General features: G+C 53.8%; 4 protein-coding genes across 8 annotated transcripts in view; 2 read left to right on the top strand and 2 right to left on the bottom strand.

The window, feature by feature from the left end:
- LOC113218174 (mediator of RNA polymerase II transcription subunit 1.1) overlaps positions 1-8,297 on the top strand; it is a 35,246-nt gene extending 26,949 nt beyond the window's left edge. Inside the window, exons 3-4 of the mRNA XM_026438402.2 lie at positions 2,060-2,227; positions 4,979-8,297. Of these exons, the coding sequence (XP_026294187.2) occupies positions 2,063-2,227; positions 4,979-8,161 (3,348 nt within the window). The 5' untranslated portion in view covers positions 2,060-2,062 and the 3' untranslated portion in view covers positions 8,162-8,297. The remainder of the gene's footprint in view (positions 1-2,059; positions 2,228-4,978) is intronic.
- Positions 1-10,639, bottom strand: part of LOC113218175 (actin-histidine N-methyltransferase) — a 53,724-nt gene extending 43,085 nt beyond the window's left edge. Inside the window, exons 1-7 of the mRNA XM_052270523.1 lie at positions 10,497-10,639; positions 10,215-10,381; positions 9,978-10,076; positions 9,669-9,887; positions 9,394-9,585; positions 9,251-9,315; positions 9,102-9,160 (exon numbers count right to left, since the gene is read on the bottom strand). Coding sequence (XP_052126483.1) covers positions 9,102-9,160; positions 9,251-9,315; positions 9,394-9,585; positions 9,669-9,887; positions 9,978-10,076; positions 10,215-10,353 — 773 coding nt within the window. The 5' untranslated portion in view covers positions 10,354-10,381; positions 10,497-10,639. The remainder of the gene's footprint in view (positions 1-9,101; positions 9,161-9,250; positions 9,316-9,393; positions 9,586-9,668; positions 9,888-9,977; positions 10,077-10,214; positions 10,382-10,496) is intronic.
- LOC113218176 (uncharacterized) lies at positions 10,639-13,979 on the top strand. 3 transcript variants are annotated; one of them, XM_026438407.2, is made up of 6 exons: positions 10,639-10,885; positions 11,191-11,464; positions 11,537-11,613; positions 11,685-12,006; positions 12,436-12,594; positions 12,734-13,979. In XM_026438407.2, exons 2-6 carry the CDS (start codon positions 11,333-11,335, stop codon positions 13,295-13,297), a joined length of 1,254 nt encoding a protein of 417 aa, XP_026294192.1. In that variant the 5' UTR covers positions 10,639-10,885; positions 11,191-11,332; the 3' UTR covers positions 13,298-13,979. The 3 variants fall into 3 exon arrangements, with proteins under 3 accessions (XP_026294192.1, XP_052126500.1, XP_026294191.1); XM_052270540.1 differs by having other exon boundaries at positions 11,169-11,464; XM_026438406.2 differs by having other exon boundaries at positions 10,639-11,464.
- Positions 13,980-14,248: 269 nt separating this feature from the next.
- The window catches only part of LOC113218186 (secretin receptor-like), a 100,762-nt gene continuing 95,371 nt past the window's right edge, over positions 14,249-19,639 (bottom strand). The window contains exons 9-13 of one of the 3 annotated variants that reach the window (XM_052270516.1): positions 18,405-18,496; positions 17,562-17,724; positions 17,112-17,297; positions 16,583-16,778; positions 14,249-15,260 (exon numbers count right to left, since the gene is read on the bottom strand). In XM_052270516.1, coding sequence (XP_052126476.1) covers positions 16,617-16,778; positions 17,112-17,297; positions 17,562-17,724; positions 18,405-18,496 — 603 coding nt within the window. In that variant the 3' untranslated portion in view covers positions 14,249-15,260; positions 16,583-16,616. The remainder of the gene's footprint in view (positions 15,261-16,582; positions 16,779-17,111; positions 17,298-17,561; positions 17,725-18,404; positions 18,497-19,639) is intronic. The other 2 variants (XM_052270511.1, XM_052270512.1) reach the window with 2 other exon arrangements.

The following is a 19,639-nucleotide window of genomic DNA, read 5'->3' as shown; positions in this document are numbered from 1 at the left end:
GGGGCGTGGCGGGGCGGGGCGTATTAAGGCTTAAGAAGTGTACGGCGGCGACGTAACGGGGCAGTGCGCGCGGCACTGCACTAGCTTGCGCTGCATTGGTAATGCACATGGGCGGATGAAGGGATCTGTCTGGCCGTCCTGCTACAGCTGCAGCAGCAGGGCGCGCGGCAGGGGCGTAGAGCACGGCGATGCCAGCGACGCACACACACGCCCATAAGCACAAACACTCCTACACACACAGCACTGCACGCCGCCCGCCCCGGCCCCGCGGCTCAGCTCGGCTCAACTCGACTCCATCTCCACGACTTTCCCTTTCCAAAGAGACCGGCTCGTGGCGGGAGCGACCGAACGGAGCGAGCGACCGGAGGGCTCCGCGCCGTGGCCTACACGGGGCACAGCCGGGGCCGCTGGAGCAAGGCGACCCACGGGGCGACCCGCCCGCGCAGGTATCGGCCAGGAACACGATTACGATTACTTCCACGTTCGTGAAGCAGGTTACCCACGCGCAAACTCGGCGCAATCGGCTCTCCGGCGGCGCGCCGATACAGAGAGTGCGTATACGGGCTGACCCCTGGCCCTGGCTATTGTCACCGTATTCATTTTTATGCGAGCAAGGCGTGTTTTCTTCTTCTTCTTCTTCTTCATTGTCGTGGTCCATGATCCATGATGATGCTATACGCACACACACACACACACACACACACACACACACACACACACGCTCACAGTCCCCGGGGCGCGGTGAGGCGTAGGCTCCCATTGTGATGCAAGTGGTGAAGGCACGTGTGCCGTTATGCGCGCAGGGTGTCGTCCTCGTCCTCACGCCCCTCGTCAAGCAGCGACGCTCATAACCAGCAAGTTCTCTACGTGGCTGCTGTAGAGGGAAATAAAAACTGCGCATCCCGTACTGTGCAAATCAAACTATATATTTATGAGATGACAGTTTGAATGGCAAAACTAAGCAGGGTATACAGTTTGAATTTCGCAACTAATGTTTAGTTTGGACGTTCCAACTGTCCAACTGTTTACTTTCACAGTTTTAGCTAACTGCACTTTTTAAAAGTCATTTCGCAGATTTTTGGTTTTGCTGTTAGATTTGCCACGTAAACCTTGGCAGAAGACAGCTGGCTTTTGTCTTGGAAGTGTGTACATCAAACTTTAAGTACATCAATGTTCAGGAAACCAAGTTCCTGTTCGTGTAGAAAGTTAGATGAGCGCCGGAACGAACCGTTTCCCATCATCTGTCCCCGGGTGGTAGGAGGAAAGCACGCGGGCGATCGGCCTACTGTTAGGCCGTCCGGGAGACCGATCATAGCAAATAAGCACTTAGTCGGAGGAGAAGAAGAGCAGTCAGCTCCCGGACAGAAGCTACACTTTCACCGAACGTACGCACGAACGCACGCACACAGGGGCTCATCGGGTGAAGGTCCGACGCATGATGCGAGGCTCCCTCCTTGACCCTATGCGGAGCATCAATCACAGACGAGACACGCTCCTCTCCGATTTGGAGCGTCTGGGCGGGCGATGCGTGGAGTTGTCGCTCCCGCCAGGGGCCAGGGGCGACGCAGCCCTAGGGATCGCAGATGTTTGGTGTGGAGTTGTTGAAGTAGAAGATGTTGATGTTGTGAATGTGGACGGTGATGTGGATATGTTGATATGGCTGTTGAAGGTGATGTGAATGTTGTTGAAGATGGTGTGGATGTTGAGGAGGTTGCTGATGTGAATGGCGATGTTGATGTGGAGGTTTAACGGGAAAAAAAGACTTTGTTGTGGGGATCAACTTTGGTCGATAGGCAAAATTCGATAGCAGAAATCGAAAATCCGATGCCCACAGCCAGGAGCTGGTCGTCACGACCGGACACTTGTGCGATGAGAACTAAGCTGGTGTCCGGTCGTGACGATCAGCTACTGGCTATGGGCATCGGATTTTCGATTTCTGCTATCGAATTTTGCCTATCGACCAAAGTTGATCCCCACAACAAAGTCTTTTTTTTCCGTGTTGTTGATGATGTGGAGGTTGATGTGGATGTCAATGTTACAACTCCAACTCCTGCTGCAGGTGATGCGGGGCCTGTGGGTGGCCGTGCTGCTGCTGGGCCTGGTCGGCCCCGGCCTGCACCACGCCGAGCCCCAGGAGGGGCCCGCCGCGTGGCCGGGCCTGGAGGGCCTGGAGGCCGCGAGCTTGGAGGGTGCCGGCGTCAGCGCCCTGCACCGCGAATACGACAAGGTGAGTGCACCACAATGAATAAATCGGAATAAATAATAACAATTGGCATTTCTCTATAAATATTTTTCCAGCAAAAAAGATATAACTAAAGAATCTTGAAATGTCAACGCGATAGCAGCGGTCAGTTGTCTGGAGAGTACCGATACACGCACGCTGCGGTATGTAAAGATTAAAAACAAAACTACCGGGATAAAAACAGGACGGCTCGCACTCACGCCCGAGGCAGCCGATGACCTTAACCTTTTAAAAACAGTTTACTAAATCGATCGAGCAGCAGAGGTCTCCGCTGCTCGACACTATACTTTCCCCCAGGGGGCGTCCCCTAGCCGCAGCGCTTGGGGGGGGGGGACTGATTTGGAAGAGGGGGGAGGAAAGGGGGCGAGAACAAGAAGAGTCGCCCGACAAAACAATTATGACGGCCCTCAATTCGTTAATCACTCCGCAAACACGACATGGCGCGCGCGTTCATTATATTACGTAGAAAGCGAGAGTGGCGAGAAAAAAAAATTAAATGAAGAGGAGAGTGAGTGAGCGAACAGAAGAGGCGCGCTATCCGACAAGCAGAAGTCGAGCCAAGCGGCCAATTATAAACGGGCCGAAAGAAAACGAAATATAAAGGAATGATTAAATCCACCTTGAGAAAGAAGGGGCAACCTTTTCCAGACGAACAGGGCGAACAACGAGCGCCCAGGCGTTCCACCCCCTTCTGTTTCCCGCCCGGCAAAAGAAAAACGAACAGGAGAATCAGCAGCGGCGACCCGGAGATGCGGACTTTTCAACTGCATTCTTTTACGCCTCCTCTTCTTCCCTTTTTTCCTGCTCCGTGTTCATTCCGGGGCGCGGCGAGCGCGGACGTGTGAACTCTGCAACCGCTTTTGCTTTTGGCCGTACAATGCGACGCGCGTGCGTTTCCAATACCTCATTCGAAATTTCTTGTCTCGGCCGCGCAGCCGGCTGGGTCGTGCCCCTCCGGAGCAGCCCAGCGCGCGAAGCAGCCGATGGGTACTTTCAAGAGTACACATATTTTTTTTTGATTTTTTTCTTGATTTTTTCCCCCGATATTCCTTTCAAAAAACTATTTTAAATCTTGATTTTTCCTTGACCTTTTTTTTCTGAATTTTTCTGATTTTTTTGAGGGTGTACAATGATTTGGTTTTTTTAAGAGGTCCCCCCTTCCCTTGGGTGCAGCCCGTCATACCATCGCCGCCATCGTCACTCCGCGGGCGACAAAGGCGCGGACTGACCGGGTCACGTTAAAGACCCCCCCGCCGGCCCGCTGCGGCCCGACCCGCAAGTCATACAACGGACAATAATAAAGAATATAAGAACAGGGAGGGAAAAGTAGAACGGTTCGAGATAAGAAGGGCGCTGTGGCCTTCTCCGCCACTAGCCGGCCGCTGCTGGGCGAGCTCTAAAGAGTCTACACAGACTCCGCGCAAGCAGTTCAAAAGCCTCACTGGGCTGCCGCAGGAGCAAGCTCCCCATTGTGCAAGGGCAGGAAAAAAAAGGGAGGGCCGTAAAATAATTTTCACTCGAGATTAAAGCGCATTTTACGAGGCGTATATACCTGTTTTTATCGGCCGCTGGCGCCTGACGTGCCGACGGCAGCGTCCCGTCCGCACCATCCTGGCGTGCGGCGCTCGGATCAATCAACAGCAGCAGCATCCGCCGAGCGCGACATTTTGCCGCTCACGGTTTGAAGGGAGGAGGTCCCGTGACATTTTTCGAAACCTCCCGCCCAGAAACGACCAAAGACGAGAGAGTAGCCTCAGACACGTGGGCGCCGCATCCTGCCGAAAGTCACCGAGGGGGACTGGCGCGAAGTCCCCGTTGTTCAGCGAACCGCTGTTTGGATATCTATGCCTTTTACTGAACCATCTCCAGGTGTCTAGGTGTCACACCGATAGTCTAGTCCCAGAAGTGTCGTCATTTACCCTACAAGACATTGCTTTGGGTGCCCCGCCTAAAGACGTGAGACCTCAAATCTTTTTCTCCGTGTGCAGAGAACAGAAACTTGAGGCGAGTGGCGGTATAGGGCGGCTGTGGAAAAGCGGGGCGAAGCGGGGCGGGGTGGGTCGGCGAATGGATCAACTGACACACTGCCTCACTGGCGACTTGCGAGGTGGCCGATGATTGCGACAATTAAATGTCGACGAGCTGCCTCTGCTGCCCTGCCTCGGCTCGGACGCACCTTGTACGGCCCTCCGCCGCCTCGCGCGCCGCAAACGGGACGAAAGTGTCCCCTCAGTTGACGCGGTGAACGCCGTTAAATGACTGGAATCAGATGGCAGACCTGCCCCACCGAGTCTCTCTTCGAGCCAGTGGCGTTTTGCCCGGGGGAAAAGTGGCAGGTGCTCTGGAGCGCGCCGTGGGGGAAGGCAACCCAACGCACGTGCGAGCCGGGCGGAGCCGTAGCGGGCGGGACGGGTGGGGTGGGCGCTGGTGCGGACGATGCGAATCTACGGACGAAAACGCGGCGCGGGGGATGATGAAAACTCACGAGATGTGGGGTCTAGTCGTGGGGAAATGAGACACCACTTTTCCCGTGAGTGGCAAACACAATCAAAATGTTTTCGGTGCTTACAGTTGAACCAAACTTTGGCGTTGACACGACGTTTCGAAGTTTTCGAACTGTTCCAATTATTTAAACTGATTATATGTGATGCCTCATTCTTTCCTGCGACTCATCGGACCCTAAACATTCAGACCCGCACAGATTCGTGATGTTTAACACAACTGTGGATGTTACAGGGATGGCGACAACGGGTCGGCTCCGCGGCCGCCGAGCCTGCTGCTGACGACGAGGATGCCGCCGAGGGGGACGCCGGCGGCCATGGCCCGGGGAAGCCCGTGGACCAGGACTCGGCCTTCGAGGACGCGTTGCCACCAAAGCGTAGGCGCTACAACCGGAAGCGCCCTCGGCCCGGGCAAGGCGCACCCCAGGAGGACGCCGACGGCGAGGCACCAGCCAAGCGGAGGAAGCCGCTTCGGGAGGACGACGAGGACGCCCTTGGGGACGAGTACCGTCGGCGCAAGCCGGGGCAGCGACGGCGCCGTCCTCAGCGCCCCGATGCCGACCCCGCGGCCGACGCGGAGGTCGGCGACGAGGAGCAGCAGCCACCCAACCCAAACGCAGAGCAGGGAGGGGCGGCGGCGCCGGTGGACCTCAAGGCGCTCCTCAAACAGACGGCCGGCCACCTGAGCCTCAGCGAGCTGTTGCAGAACAGGAACCTGTCCCTGTCCGACCTGCTCAAGGGTAACCGCGGCGCGCTGTCCGCCCTCACGGCGCAGCAGACCGCGGCAGAGCAGGCCGTCGCCCCGACTGCCGCCACCGGCGCGACCACGACCAGCACCTCCACCACGGCGGCCTCGGACACGACGGACAGGGACCCGGTGCCGCCGTCGACCGAGCGCCACAATGGCTTCGTGCCGTCCAAGCCGCGCCGGCTGCCGCCCGTGGCCCGCCCCACCGTCGGGCTGAGTACGTCGACCTCCACGCGGCCTGTCTCCACGGAGGAGCCCGAGATCACCACTTCGCGGCCGCGGAGGTTGCCCGCCGTGGTGGCGCGCGCCAAGGAGCAGCAGCACCAGAAGGAGCAACAGCATCAGAAGGAGCAACAGCATCAGAAGGAGCAACAGCAACAGCAGCAGCATCAACAACAACACGTCCTCCAAGGCAAGGGGCACGCGGACGCGCTCGACCCCATGAGCCCCGCCATGATGGCCATGATCACGCTCGAGGCCGCCGACACGCACACGTCCAAGCCGCGCCGCATCCCGCCGCCCGCGGCCACCACCACCACCGCGCCCAGCCCCAGCCCGAGCGCCGAGACCAGCCCGCCCAACAGCAGAGCGCCGCAGGAGGCCGAGGACGCCGCCACCTCGCCCATGACCACGCTGCCACCGCGCGAGTTCTACCCGCTCAACGTGGACTCGCTCGAGATCACCACCCCGCGGCTGATGGGCGTGTCCAAGGCGTCGCACAACGGCAAGGCCCAGTGGCTGCCGCCTGCGGACCGCATCATCGACGCGCAGGTCTTCTCGCCGGGCTCCATCGCCAACAAGTTCAGGTCGCACGGCTTCGCGGCGAGCGCCGAGCAGGCTGAGCCCGCCGTCACCACCACTACCACCACGACTTCCACCTCCTCGACGACAACCACGACGGCTACTGCACCGACCCCGACGGCGCCGAGCCACAACACGCTGCAAAACACCTCCGACCACTTCCGGCTGGAGAACGAGACGCTCGACCTCAAGGAGGGCAGCAACGCCCTGGACAAGAGAAAGATCGCGACGGCGCCCGGGGGAAACGGCGTCAACGTCACGTCCGCGCCGCAGCAGCAGGCCAACGCCGTCAACGAGCTGGACCGGGAGCAGGAGAAGGCCGAGAAGCGCAAGACGTTCGCCACCACCCCGGCCGGGCCCCGGCGCCTGCCGCCCACGCTGGCAGGGACGCGGCGCCTGCCCGCCCCCAACCCGGCCCTCGTCCGCCCAAAGAGCACAACGGAGGCCCCGGCACCCGTGCGCGAGACGCCAGCCGAGCGCGTCCGTATCCCCTTCCTGGGCACCAAGAGGCTCAAGGACAAGGAGAGAGAAAAGGAGCGAGAGCGGGAGCTGGAGCGCGAGCGGGAGCTGGAGCGCGAGCGGGAGCGAGAGCGAGATCGAGACTCCCTGCTGCCGCCCACTCGCTTCGCGCTGCCGCTCCCAGAGGTCATCTCCGTCGAGAAGATGATCGCAGACGCGAGGAGCCGCGGCGCGTTCGGAAGCTCGGCCCCCTCGTCGTCCGAGCGGCCCTCGGCGGAGGACTCGGAAGACACGACTACCACCACGTCCACGACGGCGGTCACGACCACCACCTTCGGCTCGCGCGACGAGATCGTGGACCTGCTCAAGTCGGAGCAGAGCTCCACGCGCCTCGCGCGCATCCTGGCCGAGCGCAACATGACCCTGGAGGACCTCCTGCAGCACCGCGAGCGCGGCTCTAGCCAGCTGCACTTCGCCGACTTCTTCCGCAACGCGTCCGCGAGCAGCGCCGCCGACGACAAGCCGGCCGTGGACCTCGTCCCCAAGGAGATCGCACCGGCAGAGCGCAAGGAGAGCGTCAACATTCTGCGCACGTTCCACGAGGTGCCCAAGTATCCGTTCGCCTACGCCGGCACCGACGACTCCGAGGAGGCGGCGTCTACGCTGTCGCTCGTCAACGTGAAGCCGGCCGGCATCGTGCTGCCCGCCGATCCGGGCGAGCGCTACCACCAGCGCGATGTGGGTCCGAGCCGCGCGCCGCGGGTCATTCCACCACAGCAGCCGCCCCCGCCTCCACCCCCGCCGCCCCCACAGCCGTTCCCCATCCCGACGTTCCGTCTCCCCGAGCCCCCGGCGCACGGCGGCAACCCGTACCTCGTCATCAAGCACGTCGCCGACAGGCCCGACGCCGTGGTGCTGGAGCACGTCGGCGAGATCCACCAGGTGGGCGTGAGCAGCAGCGTGGAGGAGGCCATCGTGGTGGACAGCGGGGAGCAGGTCCGCGACCGAGACCGCCCCGACAGGCTGGACCGGATGTCGCTGCCGTCGGGCGTCAAGTCGGCCATCATCGCCAGCACCGTCATCTGCGGCCTGGCCATCGTCGGCTTCCTCGCCATCTTCATCGTGTTCCGCTGGCGCCAGAAGCGCGCCCTGGTGCGCGCGCGCGGCGCCATCCTGTGCGAGCAGCTGCAGCGCGGCAGCTTCCGGGGCCGCTCGCTCAGCCCGGTGCTCGTCAACGTCAAGAACAGCCAGGTGCAGCCCATGCAGGGCCACCCGGGGGGCGGCGGCCCGCTCCCGTACTACTCCAAGAAGGACCTCAGCTCGAGGGCCACCTCCAACACGGCGTCCAACAGGCACTACTACCTGTGGCGGTCCCTCCGAAAGACATTCCAGGAGGACGACATGGAGTAGGGGGAGGAGCAGAGAAATCAAAAAGTATGAAGAGGAGCGCGCGGGTCCAGTGTTGCAGCATATGCACTCGAGCTCAGCGCTTTGCCATCGGGTGCAATGCAAGAGAGGGGAGTGTACAAAACTAAACCCTGCAAGGCAGGGCATTACACCCTTTTGTGTGAGCCTCAAGGATGAGCTCCTGTTTTATAGTGCATTGTTACAGTTGAGTGAGTAGTGGGGAACTGTTATACAAAGTTTCCTGGCTGACATCTTCACGGAGTAATGAACTATGTTGCGCAACCTTATTGTGATAAATAACTGCTGTAGAAACTGTTCAATGGCAACTGGGACATTTCTCCCAGGATTACGTTGTTTACTGACCACAAAATCTTGTTCTTAAATATCCTCCTTGCAATTGAAAGAGATTGTTATTGAACATGAGCGATTTTGGAAAAAGAAAAATTTCAATAATTACTGTCAGTAGAAAGAGTTTTTAACAACTTTCATTAAGTGCCACAAAGACAGATTCTGCGGTGATGACTGTGTACATATGATGCATATTATGTAATATAAGAATCTAATTTATAATTTATTTTTTTAATACCTAGTTTTGAATTGATGTGTGAGTTAAAGGGTTACATTGTTCTAATTATTCAAGAATGTAATTAAACAAAATTTCTGAAAAAGGGGCATCTTTCTCTTGAATGTTTCAAAATCATTTTTTATTTAGTTCTGATACTTATTTAAACCTTTATGATCTTAAGTATACTTTCCCTCGACAACTAAAATTAAAATGATTGTAAATAATCTGGATAGTGTGCATGTATGCATTTGTTATCAATGTGAATCCTAAATAAAAATTTTATAGAAAAATACGGGATGTTGAGCAGTGGTATGAAACACCGGTCAGACTACTTTTTCATCAAGAGTGAAAGCAACAAAGAGGTTGTTCAGGACTTACCAATATTCCTCCAATGTAAATATTTCACGCAACATATTACTTGCTTCATCATTAGATCGCTGAAAAAAAAGGAAAATTAGGTCTCCAAGAAAAACTGACAACTAAAAACAGTTGACAAATACATAGAGAAGAAAAGATAAATACAGTACCTGAAATAGCTTATTGAAGTAAGCGTACTGTCTTGTAATGGACCTGCACTGCCTCAGTGCCATTTCTGAAACAAAATTGAAATAAAAATATGCCCAGGTGTAGGATTGGATTTTGGATATTATTTTTAGTGAAGTATACATACCAAATGCGGGAGAACCTTTCAGGTGCATAAGTTCTTCGGGATTAAAATACAACACAGTAGTATATTTAGAAGGTAACATATTTATGTAAGGCTTCCAAAAAGATTGGAGGTCACGGCGGTGCAGCAGTAGTAACAAGGCCAAAGCAACATTAGGCATATGTACTATCAATGGATCTTTCTTTGCTAGCTCCTCTAAAACACACAAAATTGAAAGAAGTAAATAATTAGACCAAATTTGGGGTATTAGAAAAAGCAGTAAACAACTCTCAACTCACTTAGCGGAGATTGATGGATATTTTCAACAGTCAGCATAACACGGCGAGGGACGGCAATCATCATGTCTCCCTCTTTGAAATCTTTCTCAGCTTCAATACCAAACTCCATTCCTGGGTATTCCGCAATTCTAAGTCCATCAAACTCTACATTGTTATTCTTTAGCCAAAGCAAAAAGTCCTCTTTGGAAGACTTTCTATCTGGCATTGGTTGTAATAATTCTGGAATCATAAAATTAAAATAAGTTAAATGCTTAGCTAATTCAGAAGTCCTAAAAATTTGTTTTGGTAGAAAACGAAGAATAGTCATACCTTCCTCAAGCACCTTAATTTTGCTCGTAATTTTCTGAATCTCTTGATAAGCCTCCAGCTCTTTGGCAACATTTGAAGACTCAGGAACACTACTGCTCACTGGTATTGGACCAAAAACAATAATTATGTAAGGACACAAGAGGTGTTAACAACTGTGAAACAATGTAGTCTTGGAAAACAGAACAAAAAATTAGGTTAGTATTCACAGGATATGGTCAAGGTGTGAGAAGAGGCTACCTTTTAAAATCTTGTCCAACAGTTGATTTAGGTCATTTCTTCTATTGGGTGGAAGTTTTACACATCCCGTGGTTTGAACACCACTTTTGTAAACATTATTTTGTTTACTTTTAACTTCATTCTGAGATTTCTTCCCCATGACGAAACTAGCTGGTCTCGGTTGTTCACTGAAGCAGAACAAGTTGACACTCTATTCAACTTGGACTGGGCCAAAACCTACACTAATTCTGATTACTTAAACACTTTGTTTTGAATGTCCCATGAGTAATGCTTGTTCCATACCAAATAAGGTAATGCCGGGAGGCGACACAAAACAGACGACAGAGAGTGGGCGTCCCTCGTTATGCACACTGAGCCGGCGTCTGCGAATAGTGATCCGATCCGACGGCAAGAGCCTGTAGCCTGTACTACAGGCCCTGTAGCCGTGGAGTATCGTCATCGTCGAAACACCTGCAGCAGGTGGACAAGCAAGCGAGCCGCGCCGCGAGCAGGGCCTGCTCACTTCGAGAGCGCAATTTGGTGTTTTCTCTCTCTTGCACCACCGGCCTTCTTACGGAAAAAGAGAGATAGAGATAGCCACCCGCGATCTTCTAAAAAGCCCGAAGTGAGACGGCCGCGTGAACGAAGAGGTTAGGACGCCTTGCCGAGACCTCATCGGTTGGGCAAGAAAAGTGAGTGAGTCAGTGACCTCAACACCCCAAAAGGCCTAATGATCCCCAGTGAGAAGGTCGGGAGGTTCCGGTTTGTATAAAAAAAAAGAAAAAAAAGTAACCAACTGTGTGGTGTAGGCTCCGTCGCCTGTCGCGGAGTGTAGTACCCGTGCCGTTACTTCTTGGCGCCGAAAATGTCAGACATAAACACGGGCGAGAGACGTCACTCTCTAGTGCAGCTGGTCTCCATTTTTCGTAAGAATCAAGCGGGTCCCATAACTTCTCTTATTGCACTTTACCGAAGCTGGCCGACCTCTCATGTCCAGACGAAGATCGACGTCCCACGCCTGTCCCGTACCACTGCGGAGCTACTCCGCGTCGCCAGTTTATCCCCGGATGCGTCACGGCCGCGGCTCTACCCCGGGCCGCCAGACATCATAGCCAGCCTCATAAGCCCACTCACAGGCGATGGAGTGCGACATCTGCACCGAACACTTCGACGGCGCCGAGCGGCTGCCCAAGTCCCTGCCGTGCGGGCACACGGTCTGCCTGCAGTGCCTGGGGCGGTTGCCCGACAGGAGGTGCCCGACTTGCCGCCAGGTGAGTGTCACCTGTGCCCTCCGCAGCCTTTCCTTGCCCTAACGTAAGTCCCACCTCTTCTCTCCTCCGCAGGACTTCAACGGCCCACCGGACGGACTCCCCACTAATTTCATGGTGCTCCGGTTCCTGAAGAGACGCCGACTGGACAGGTGAGCTCTGCCGAAGCGGAGTGTTCGGCAGCTTTGCAGCTTCATGGCTTGACTTGTGATGTGACCCTCAGCACTCCCCGCGGCTGGTGCTCGGACTGCCGCACCGCCGCCACGCCCCGCTGCTGGGAGGACCACGACGTGCTGGCCGTCAGGAGTGCCCTGAGGCGCCAGCTGCAGGGCGTGCTGCCGCAGGCCGCCGAGCAGCTCCAGGGCCTTCAGGACCAGTGCCGGGACGAGCAGGTTCTGCCCGCCCTCACCCTCCTGACGTGCGAGTCCTGGGGCGTGTCGCTGCGGGGCGGGGGCCACGAGCTGACGGGCACCTTGCGGAACACCGAGGAGCCCCTCACCAAGGCGCTGTGCCTCCTGCTGGCGGCGAGGGCAGCGCTTACTGAGGCAGGCAATTTAGAAACATCCATCCAAGCATGCTTTAATAATTTGCAAATTACTTGATTCTCTTCACGTCAAGGTTTTCGTTGTTTGTCCCGCGGTTTGTCCCCCCCCCCCCCGTGAAGCACAGTTAGCGCGGGGCATGCGAAGTTTTAAGCTGACACATTTTAATGGCTCTGAATCTATTCCTGTACCTCCTCTGACCATTTGCAGCATTTATTTGCATTTATATCGCACTTCAAAAACACGGCCGCCGGCAAGGAAAATCGAAATCTGAACTACACAAGGGGGGGGGGGGGGTAATGCACAGGGGCAGCGTCTTTGGATGGCGGCGGTTGGCAGGCACAGCTGAGCTGCGCGCTCGCCAGCGCGGGGCCCACCAGAAATGTGTAGAGACCCGAGGCCTCCCTGTACTACTTAAAAGTGACTGTGCAGGACCGAGCTGTGGCCGGGGACCTCGCCGGGGACCCACCACCTGCACCAGCGGCGCCAACGACTCGCGGCCAACCACCCGCCGAGGAGCGGCTTCTGGATGTGAGCCGTGTCAACCGTAGCAAGGCAAGGCTCGCCATCCTGCGGAGGGTCATACTAGGGGTGAGTGAGAGGACCGTTCGCGGGGCTCACGGCTCGCGCAAGGCTGGATGGAAGGGGGAGAGGGGCAGGCGTGCCTGTGCCCCGGACTGCAGCCGTGTCCGGTCACCCTGATGAGTGACCCTGTCCTGTCCTGTCGCAGGTGACGCGGCTGCACGGTGTGCACTGCAGACCGGACCGCGACTGGGGCCTCAAGCTGCTGCAGCGCGTCGCCCCCTCCGTGGAGGAGCTGGGTCTGTGCGATCCCAGTAAGCGCCACCTGCGCGCGCTGTATGCCATGCCGCGGCTCAGGAGGCTGGACGTGTGGTACGACGACGACGAAGATACCGAGAAGGACTTCTCCCCCCCGGTGGTCGCGTTCCCGTCGGGAAATGCCAGCCTGCAGTGGCTCGGTGTGTGTCGCCTCCACGGCCACACGCTGTTGTCCCTACTGCAGGCGCATAGCCGCACGCTGGAGGTCCTGCAGGTGACGCTGGGCACGGGGGTGCAGACGGGGTGGCCGTGGCATAGCTGCGACGACCTGTACCGGTTGCTCCAGCAGTGCGACCTGCCGGCGCTGCAGCTGCTCGTGCTGGATCGTGACTGCTACGGTGAATACCACGAGCCAGGCCAGTGCAACGAGCAGCTCGCCCAGGTGCGGCGGGTGCTGCCCCGGGCCGATGTGCAGTGCACCTATTGTGACCCTGTGTCGGCGGAACACTTCTAGTGGCGGCGAGCAACGCCACCCAGTGACTCGAGCGCAGCCCGCGGCCGCGATTTTAAACTTGACTACCTGGTTTTCGTGGTTTGTTGCCGATATGGAACGGAGGGGTTTCGCTTTGATTCCCTTGGGAATACATTCAATAGATCCTTGTTAATTGCACTCTTTTTATTTTGATTTATGAAAAAACAAAAATCAAACGTGATGCATACAATTACAATGGAATTTCATGTACATGAGCCGTATAGGCTGCTGGTGAGTTTGCACACGGAAAAAAAGAATTTGCTCTCACAACTAACGATTTAGTTAACATGGACATAACAAACAATTTTAGTTGCAGGAGCAAAGAATTTGCTCTGGGAACCAAAATTCTGCTGTCACAACTAACGCGTCGCTATGGTAACAAATGCGTTTGTTGTAAGAAAAAATCCTCGTTTAGTAACCAGAACAGTTGCATTTGTTACCATAGCCGACCATAGCGACGCGTTAGTTGTGACAGCAGAATTTTGGTTCCCATAGCAATTTCTTTGTTCCTGCAACTAAAAATTATTTGTTATGTCTATGTTAACAAAATCGTTAGTTGTGGGAGCAAATTCTTTTTTTCCGTGCAATCAGTATGCTAATGGTATACAAAAAAGATGAAAGCACAAAATACATAGAGAGCAATAAATCAATCTTCCACATTCCATGTCCACTGTTTCATGTTCCATTGATCTGTTGTGTGTTAAGCACAAACATGACCTTTATTACTCATTTTTGTTTTCAAAAAACCGAATTTCAACTAGCTATGTTACAGCTTGTGGCAAGGAAAAACTACTAAAGAAGGGCTCTGAGTAAAATATGGCAGTAATTTTCCAACATTAGGCCTCCCCATTTATCACAATATTCCAATATTTTTAAGGAATGCGTGTCATATAGTCAAGATAAGTTATTTGTTACGTTAACTATAATATACTGTACAATTCAATTGTAAAATTTCATTTACATTTTACATTACAAGAATAATACACTTTTAATTTCTTTTTACATCTGATGAGCAATAGAGCAATATTGACCCATAAGTAGACAAAACAAGCAGCACACAGTGCTCTATACAAATAGGAAAGAAAACGGATATGTTACCAGAACAGCACTAGGGAAGTCATCAAAACTCATGTACCACACAATTTTGTCACATCAGTAGCATGTGATACAGGATGCTATTAACTCTTCGAGTGTGGGTGCATGAGATAAAAATAAAATATTGGCTTACATCAAAACCCTGTCACTCCAATATTCTTTAAAAATATAAAAGTTTCTCTCCCGGACTTCTTACTCTACAAACATTTATCGACCATCACATTTCAAAGGAATACGAAACAACAGGACACACATTTTTGTACTGGTTGAATTGCTGAGGGCCCGCAAACGTGGCCAAAGTGTAGTGAAGTTTAGTGAGACGACAACTTCAGAGCCACTTTTGTCTGCAGACAAAAGGCGTAAACTTAAACTTATTAAGGCATGGCTGGTTTCTAGCGCACCTTTGCTCCACAGAAACGACGGAGTCCAAGACATTTAAGGAGTTCGACAACCGTGGCAGGTCGGTGAGGGGGGGGGGGGGCGCCACCCCAAACGCATAGTCACACTTGCTGCACTCAAGTATCAGTATATCTTGGTTTCACCACTTTGTCTGTCACTTCTACTTCTGGATGTGGTCGGAGAAGAGAGGAGGAGGGGGGGGGCTTAAAGTACTTTGTAGGAGCGCCTCCGCGGGAGGCTACGATAGCCCAGGCGGTAGCGGCGGGGGTGGCGCTGACCCAGACGGCTCCTAGGCCCTCGCCTCGCCATGCAGCCCGAGGCGGCCCGGGGGGGCGGCTGCCACCGCCGCCGTCTCGGCAGGGGGCGGCTCCGCAGGGGGCGGCGGCGGCGGCGCGGGGGGCGGCAGGGGCCGGCCTCAGAGGCGGGAGCACGACACGGCGCCCTCATTCACCTGCGGACCAAACAACGAGGCATTGAGAGAGGCTGGGACGGCTCTGGCGCAGTGGGGGGGGGGGCACCGAGTCACAGAGCCCCTGCGGCCGGCGGGGTAGGCCACACGGCGCGGCACCGGAGCGCGGCGGGACTGCCGACCACTCAGGGGCTCCGACACACAAACCGCCCTCTCACACCCACCACGGCTAGCTCGACAAGGCTTAAGGCTCCGCAATCAAATATTCATTATTTAGATCCGGCACCAGGCGGCAAAGCGAGAGTTTTGCAGGCAGGGGGCTTTGCAGATAAAAAGCAGAGTGCGCGGCATGCGGAGAGCGGGGGTGAGCAGCGAGGCCGGCCAGCGGGAGGACAAGCGCGACGACACGCCAGCGCGGGCATTTCATTTTAGCCGCGGGACACCAATTATTTACTTTTGGCCGTTCGCAAAATTACATTTGGACGCGCGCGCGTAGGTGCGGCGGTGCTGCGCCCCGCTCTGCCGCCGCGGGGCCCGCCGCGCGCTCTAGCCGTGTGTTGTGTTATTTGCGTACAACTTGGCGCTGTCGGGGACAAAAGGGGTGACAAATGGCAAAACAGAACCCCGCGGGCACGGGTGCGTGACGCGTGCTGCGGCTCGTCTGTGTGTGTGAGTGCGTATGTGGGTGTGTGTGCAACTCTCGTGTGTGTGTGTGTGTGTGGAGCAGAAGCAGAGCAGGCGAGCAGGCAGAGGCAGGATGGAGGGAGGGAGGGGGGGGGGGGGAAGGGGCATTTCTAAAGGTATATGGCAGCGTCGCGCATGCAAACCATTGCGGCAATGCAGACAAATAAGCGAAATTTACATTGTAATTTTTTGTACACCAAAATCTGATAGTTTTTGTGACAGTTTTCAGAATGTGGCATATAATTTTCAACGTATCCCCACAGAAAAAAATGGCTTATCTACACTGGAAATGCAAGTGTGTGAATGTCGCTCACCTGCAGGTGAGCGACATTCCATTCGTACACTTAGGGGGGTAAACGTGTGAATTTTCTAGGAAAAATTCACACCTTTAGCCCCCTAAGTGTACGAATGGAATGTCGCTCATCTGCAGGTGAGCGACATTCACACACTTGCATTTCCAGTGTATATCGAAGCGTCTACAAACCTTCTGGCACCAAACGGCAATAAATAGGTAACGTGAAGAGAAATCCATCCTCTAAGAAAAATGACAAAATTTGTTTTCGGCCCATAAAAAAGCAACTTAATTAACCCCAGTACCTAGAAAAAGCAGTTTTCTAAATCCATTGCCATACCATGCCCAACACCATAATGGTTTAAAAAGTAAAGTTCATAAAATATACCTATAATAAGGGAGAGAAGTTAAAACGAAACTTTTTAAGGAAGGCCGCTGACCGTGGTCACGCTGAGCGGGACCTCCTCCGGGCGCGGCGACACGATGCTGCTGGCGCACAGGCTGGCGCACATCTCGCTGGGCAGGGCCGTGGTGCTCGTGACCGTGCTGCGGCCCTCGCTGCGCTTGCGTATCGCCCACGGCGCCTGTAACAGTGTTACAGAGGGTTACACATAAAGAAAAAAAAAAGATTAGATACATATAATCCCTAATCGAATAGCTAAATACGGGATAACTAATTGTTTAGCTTTGAAGCTAAAAGTACAGATTTGTAGCTTTCTAGCTAAAAATTAATCTAGGTTTTGCCAAAAAAAAAAAAAATAGCTACGTATAGCTAAAAATGTAGTTAGGTTTAGCTAATAATTAGCAAAGTTTTTAGCTGATATATAGCCAATGTTTTAGCTGATACCTCTTTTGTGAGATTTTAATAAGTTCAATAGCTAAACTCTTAGCTAAATAGCTAACTTCAGGGTGGTTACCTGATGGTTGCCGTAGCTGGAGCAGGTGTCGTACGAGTGGAGCGAGGGGTGCCGCGTGGGCCGCGACTTGAACCAGAAGCCGCCGCGGCGCGCCCCCCACAGCGGCGGCCGACTGCTCCACGCCTTGTCCAGCTCGGCGCGGACCTCCCCATTCATGAAGCAGAACAGCACGGCCACGAAAAATCCCTGGGAGAAAATAAAACGAAAGATTTTGATATGTATTATTTCTTTTTCGCCTTTAGCATCGGCTAATATCGCATCTCATAACCATGATTTCACTTTGTTTTTTTTTTTCGCGTTTTAAAAGGAAAATGCGATGATGGAGTCAACTCAGAGGTTCAGGCTTCCGAAAGGAGGCCCTGTCTTTATTCTTTTCCCTTTTAAATTGCCGCTCTGATATATTCCGTTGATTCGAGCGACCGTTGGTGGTGATGGAGAAGAGCTAATTACCTGGAATGAGGCGAAGGCCTGGTCCAGAAACAGCCAGACGACCTCGACGAGCTCGTCCTCGCGCGACTTTACGCCCGTGTGCACGCCGTAAGACATGCCCAGGAAGATGAAGTAGTGAGCCCCAAACAGCGGCATCAGCACAAGGGTGGATTTGGCCCAACGCCTGGACGGGAAAAAAAACGTGTTTTGTATGACATCGTTTCGACAGGGCTTCCTGCTACCGTTCCACAGAATGGTTTCAGAAAACGAAACAAGCAACTCGCAATCTCGCAGGAAAAAGGGGTTTTGAATTTAGACGAGCCAAGTAAAAGGCCGGATGCTATTAATCGTGCTGTTATTTACGCGGACAGAGCAGTGAAAAATGTCGGGAATACTTTAAGGGTCAAACTGGTAAGGAAACGGAGAAGACAGGAATGATAATTAAAAGACAAAAGCGAGACAAAAACGAGTGCGACGTCAAAAACATAAAGCAGACGCAGACGACCTATTTAAACGACTGGAAGAAATTAAAATAAAGGAGGAGCTCGATAAAAACAAGACAGACAATTGAGGATAGAAGGGGCGGAAGTTACGATAAGATGGTTGTTATACGTGCGAAGCGGGATGGGGCGGTGTCGCTAGAGGAAAAGAGAGAATTGTTTTCACAGACACAGAAGAAGACCGAGGAAGTGAATGTGTATCAATGACAAGACGGGTGAGAAACAAAGTGAGTTATTGAGTCAGAGAGAGAGAGAGAGAGAGAGAGAGAGAGAGAGAGAGAGAGAGAGAGAGAGAGAGAGAGAGAAACGACAGTGGACACCGCTACAGACGACGAGACATGCAAACGCAGCCTGGTCGCCTCACCTATACCTGTGCCGGCGCGTCTCGTCACAGATGGACGCCTGCAGTTTCTTCATCAGCATTCTTATGATATTGAGAAATAGAAAGAAGTTCACCTGCAACATACATAGAGAGAGAATGCTCAGTCTGAGTGAGAGAGAAATACACGCCGTATTGTTTTGTCCAAGGACAGTGGGATCACTCGGAAGGGACGGGTGGAAGGGGTGAGAGGTTGTGGGTGCAGGGGTGTTTGGGGGAGGGGGGGGAGAGTGAGGGGGAGTAGGAGTGTGGAAGAGGATGGGGTGTGGGTTGGGAAGCGAAGGAGGTACGCAATATAACTTTCACAGAAATACCAACGGGCTCACTGGCCTTTCACAGCGGATGCCTATGCAGAGTTATGAGACTCCTCGACCGTCATCAGACATTTCCAGGAAAAATGACAAAATGTTAGAATTTCATAATGAAGAGTCCTTTAATTCACCCCTCTGCTATCCCTGAAATCTTTTTCCACTCCCAAGACGAACAACTTTCCCCGTTTCGACCATTTCTTTCTCCGCCGTTAAAAAGACCAAAGGGGATCTTGTGTTTCTGCCCCTGCGTACGCGGTAGAGGGGCGGGTGGGCTCACTCGCCCAAACTCTGCCAAGCTCCCTTTGCCTCGCTGCTCGCACACTGCTCCTTGTAGTTCGCTACCGCCGAGAGATTTGGTCGTTGCTCAGCAGTTCGAGGCTAGTGGTGTGAAGGTGCGAGTCGAAATGCGAGGTAGAGAGAGGCGAAAGCGTTGGGGAGGAGTGGCTGGATCGGGCGTATGGGGACTTGAGGTAGTGCTAATGTTCGAGCAGCATACGCCGTTCGCAGAAAAGAGAGCGCTGCTGCGTGCAAGCCCATCAGAGAATCATTAGTCACGGACTATCAAAGAAATAAGCAGTCGTGAACTCCTGTTTTACCCAGTTCCCAGTATTTCCCTATACTATCCTCGGTGAAAAGTTTTGCACGCAGCTGCAGTCCGAGTTTGTTGAGTGAGTTGCTATATCGGTCCTCTGCCGACACAGTGGCAAGTGAGCGACTGACACACATTTTCAAGAGTGCAATACGAGAGATGTGCGCACACACACACACACACACACACATGGAATACCACTCTGAGACAGAAATATGATAAAGTCTTTCCATTTGCTTAGTGATCCGAAGAGGAAGAAGGAAGTGGGGCTTGGAGAGGAGACGAGTGAGGGAAAGGGAGAGAGAGAGAGAGAGAGAGAG

Source organism: Frankliniella occidentalis, unplaced genomic scaffold (assembly GCF_000697945.3).
Source record: "Frankliniella occidentalis isolate FOCC.00 unplaced genomic scaffold, Focc_3.1 Scaffold6, whole genome shotgun sequence".
In the NCBI taxonomy this organism is placed as follows: Eukaryota; Metazoa; Arthropoda; class Insecta; order Thysanoptera; family Thripidae; genus Frankliniella; species Frankliniella occidentalis.
Note: the sequence above shows the minus strand (reverse complement) of the source record. Positions and strands in the feature narration are given on the sequence as shown.

Excerpts from the sequence above, each read along its gene's own strand:
- LOC113218176 (XM_026438407.2), top strand. The coding sequence starts at position 11,333 with ATGGAGTGCGACATCTGCACCGAACACTTCGACGGCGCCGAGCGGCTG. Across the intron at positions 11,614-11,684 it reads AAGAGACGCCGACTGGACAG|CACTCCCCGCGGCTGGTGCT; the intron begins GTGAGCTCTGCC and ends TGTGACCCTCAG. Across the intron at positions 12,007-12,435 it reads CGAGGGCAGCGCTTACTGAG|GACCGAGCTGTGGCCGGGGA; the intron begins GCAGGCAATTTA and ends GTGACTGTGCAG.